Here is a 4,078-nt window from a genome sequence, read left to right as displayed (position 1 = left end):
AACTATATATGGTGTGTTGTACGAGACTATAACCTGTGCGGTTAGTTCATATGTTGTATTTATATTATATTAATCTATACAATATGATGTAGGTAGTAATATTGTGTGTTCTTAAGACTATTGCATGTATTTTTTTCATGTCCTATATACAGTTTATTTTATTCTATTATATTAACATTCAGTTCTGTAGCGGGAGCCATATATGTATATCATATGTATATATGTTAGAGAGAGAGAGAGAGAGAGAGAGAATGCAGTTAAACATTATAGTATTAGTTTATTGATGGGATAGGGCGGTCAAGAGAGAGAGAGAGACATGCAATAAATGGAGCATTTAAATAACACTATCATCTCTCCATATTACTCCTTTTTCGCCCTCTTCCTCTCTTCTCTCTTTCTATATCATCTTCTTGCTTCTTCACATTCTAGAGAGAGAGTACGTAGAGAGAGAGAGGAACAAGAAAAAAAAAGAGTTACAGAGGGACGAGGGTTTGTAATTTGTTTGCTTTGTTCTGCTGCTGCCATTTCTGATTAGGGCAAGGCTTTTGTGTCAGTCATTTCTCTCTCTCTCTCTCTAAAATCTTTCACTCACATCTCTCTCATTTTTTATACTCTCTCCTTCTTCTTCTTCTGCTCCACACGTACTGTGATTAATCTAATTCTGTTCTTCTTCTTCTTCTTCTTCCCTGACAGATTATCGATCGATTCATAATTAGGGTACAGAAGAACCAAAACAACCCCCAAATTCCAAATTTCAATTTCAATTTAGGGCACAGAAATTAGGGCTCCATGAATTCCAACAACTGGCTTTCTTTCCCCCTCTCCCCCACCCACCCCTCCATCCAGCCACAGTCCCACCACTTCTCCCTAAACCTCGTCAACGAAACCTCTTTCCACAATCAAGGCAAGCCAATAACTAATTTTCGATTTTACTCACTGTTCTATACATTTTTTTTTTAGTTTTTAAAATATAAAATTATCTACAGGTTATGCAGATTGGAATTTAATCAACACACACGACAGCAACGAAGTCCCCAAAGTTGCAGACTTCCTCGGAGTCGGGAAATCCGAGAATCAATCCGACCTGGTCTCGACCTACAATGAAATCCAGTCCGGCGGCAATTCCGGCTACCTGTTCTCCGGCGGCGGCGGCCTTGTCTCCGTTCAGAACACGGTGGCTGTCGCCGGCGCCGGCGCTTCCGCCGCAACGTTCGACACTAATCTCCAAGAAAATACTTCCAACAATATGCAGCAGCTGACACTTTCGATGGGCAGTGGTAAGGGATCGACGAGCGAGACGAGTGCCAGCGCCAGTGCAGGTGCTGTCGCTAGTGCAGACACGAGCAACACAAGTATTGTCGAAGCTGCTCCGAGAAGAACCTTGGACACTTTCGGACAAAGAACTTCGATCTACAGAGGAGTTACTAGGTAATTACAGATTAGATTATTTGATTCTTTTTAAGGGTTTTGGTTTAATGGCTATGGTGTTTAGGCATAGGTGGACAGGGAGATATGAAGCCCATCTTTGGGACAACAGTTGTAGGAGGGAAGGGCAGTCAAGAAAAGGTCGACAAGGTAATTAAATTAAATTAAATTAAGGGCACGTTTATTTTTATTATTACTTTCACTTTTTCGAATAGTCTTTGTATTTAGATTACTACTGATTATTGTGTCCCAAGTGTTAAAGGTTGTCTTTTTATTTCTATTTTTTTATTTGGTTAGTAATTTATGTTCTGATCTGCATATGATCATTATCACTAACTTATTGTTTTGCTTTCTTGATGCTGCCAACAATTTTCGTCTGTGGCATATGCAGTGTATTTGGGTTAGTACTTTCTGTTTATCAAATTTTAATTTAGGGTTCTTTAATTTTTTTTATTGTTTGGAATCAAATCCCCTAATGTAAGAGTTTAATGATCTTGATCAGGTGGATATGATAAGGAAGAAAAAGCAGCTAGGGCTTATGATCTTGCTGCACTTAAGTACTGGGGAACATCAACCACAACAAATTTCCCAGTAAATTAATTTCCAATCTTTTTTTATAAAAATTTTTAGTAAATTTTAGTTACTACATCTGAAAAAAAAAACACAAATTCTGTGAATTGTAGATTAGCAACTATGAGAAAGAATTGGAGGAGATGAAACATATGACTAGGCAGGAATTTGTGGCCTCTATAAGAAGGTAAAGAAATCATCATTCTGCAATGTTTTCTGAGATAATTAATTTAGGGCAGTGTAGATATACAAACATATGTATATTATTGCATCTAATTAACATGACAATGGTCAGATTTTGTCAGAATTTGACACTTTGTCTTATTATTTCACTGTCTGACTTCTGACTAATTCAGAAACTTCTGATCTTTGTGTTCTTCATCTGCTAATTCATGAAATCAGAAAGAGCAGTGGCTTTTCCAGGGGGGCTTCCATGTACCGTGGAGTTACCAGGTAAGATATATATATATTGACCTATACATACAGATCATACATTTATATATATATATTGTGTGTGTGTATAGGCATCATCAACATGGACGATGGCAAGCAAGAATTGGAAGAGTAGCTGGAAACAAAGATCTTTACTTGGGAACTTTCAGTAATTCAATTTTCCCCAAATTTTCAAAATTAGGGTTCTTCAAAACACACACACACACACGCACGTATGTGTATGTGTAATTTTAATGCTCAATTTTTTTTTTTCCGCAGGCACTGAGGAAGAAGCAGCAGAAGCCTACGACATCGCCGCCATTAAATTCCGGGGACTCAACGCCGTCACGAACTTCGACATGAGCCGCTACGACGTCAAGGCGATCCTCGAGAGCAACACCCTCCCGATCGGCGGCGGCGCCGCCAAGCGCCTGAAAGAAGCTCAGGCGATGGAGTCGTCGCGGAAGCGCGACGAAATGATCTCTCTCGGCACGACTTTCAATTACCCCGTCGCCGGAGGGGCCGGGGCCGCTGCTGGCGGCCCCCTCCAGGCATACCCTCTGATGCAACACTCGGCGGCGGCGGCGGCGGCTTACGACGCGCCGCCGTTGCTGTCGCTCCAGAACCAGGAACAGCTTGGGCATTACGGGCAGGATAACTACCAGAGCTACATCCAGACTCAGCTCCAGCTCCAGCAGCAGTCGTCGTACGTGAATTCGACGTCCGGCGGGCAGTACTACGGCAACTATTTGCAGAGCAATCCGGTTCTGCTCCACGGCCTGATGAACATGGCGGGGTCGTCGTCGGCGGTGATGGATAGCGGCGGGAGCTCCGGCGGGTGGTATGTGGGGAGCGGGTCGGGCTCCGGCGAGGAGATGCCGATTGTGAAAGTAGACTATGATCATATGGCGACGGCGGCGGCGACCGGGAATTTTGCTGGGTGGAATGGCGAAACGACGTCGGTTCATCAGGGTGGAACGAATCCGGGAGGAGTCTTCAGTATGTGGAATGATTGAGGGTTTTATTTAGGGTTTAACTTTTATATTTCTTTTTTTTATCTTTTTTTTTTTTTTTATTTAACGGTCGAGATTGGAACTTTGTAGGTGTAATGAAGGGCCGGATTTCGTCGTCTTCGTTTTAATTGGTGTTTTTTTTTTTTTTTTTTTTTTAAATTTTATAATTTTCTGATGGTGGGTGATTTTCCAATTCAATTGCCTTAGAAAATTTTATATATAATTGTTTCCGGATATATAAAAATTTTCATTTCTCTTATCTCATGAAACTTTTGTGTTTTTCTTTTTTATTTTTAAATAAATATATATTACACTCTTGCTTATATTTAACATAAATAAATAAAATAATGATATATTGCATATTTTAGCTTTTATTTTATTTATTTATTGATTCATCTCTTTAAGGAAGTTCAAATAAAATTTGAAAGTATTCAATTCGATGATAGAGATAATATTTTGTACATATTTAGGATTCATAATCAATCTGAACATCGCTTGGCCGACAAATTTTCATATCGAAAAGATTAATATTAATTATTTAAGACTTCCTCCGTTCGTTTCTAAAAATCACATTTTTTTTTTACGTTATTATATTTAATATTTAAAATATTCTTATATATAATTTTTTTACAAATTTT

At 39.2% G+C, this 4,078-nt stretch overlaps 1 protein-coding gene across 1 annotated transcript; it reads left to right on the top strand.

Moving 5' to 3' along the window:
• The first annotated feature begins 390 nt into the window (after positions 1-390).
• LOC127258960 (AP2-like ethylene-responsive transcription factor PLT2) lies at positions 391-3,554 on the top strand. The gene is made up of 10 exons (XM_051286060.1): positions 391-549; positions 694-904; positions 987-1,428; positions 1,493-1,575; positions 1,817-1,825; positions 1,928-2,016; positions 2,109-2,182; positions 2,398-2,448; positions 2,520-2,596; positions 2,707-3,554. The coding sequence occupies exons 2-10, from the start codon at positions 790-792 to the stop codon at positions 3,441-3,443; spliced, it is 1,677 nt and encodes a 558-aa protein (XP_051142017.1). The 5' UTR covers positions 391-549; positions 694-789; the 3' UTR covers positions 3,444-3,554.
• Positions 3,555-4,078: the final 524 nt, after the last annotated feature.

This window comes from Andrographis paniculata, unplaced genomic scaffold, assembly GCF_009805555.1.
Source record: "Andrographis paniculata isolate CXL003 unplaced genomic scaffold, ASM980555v1 Contig5END, whole genome shotgun sequence".
Lineage (NCBI taxonomy): Eukaryota > Viridiplantae > Streptophyta > Magnoliopsida > Lamiales > Acanthaceae > Andrographis > Andrographis paniculata.
Note: the sequence above shows the minus strand (reverse complement) of the source record. Positions and strands in the feature narration are given on the sequence as shown.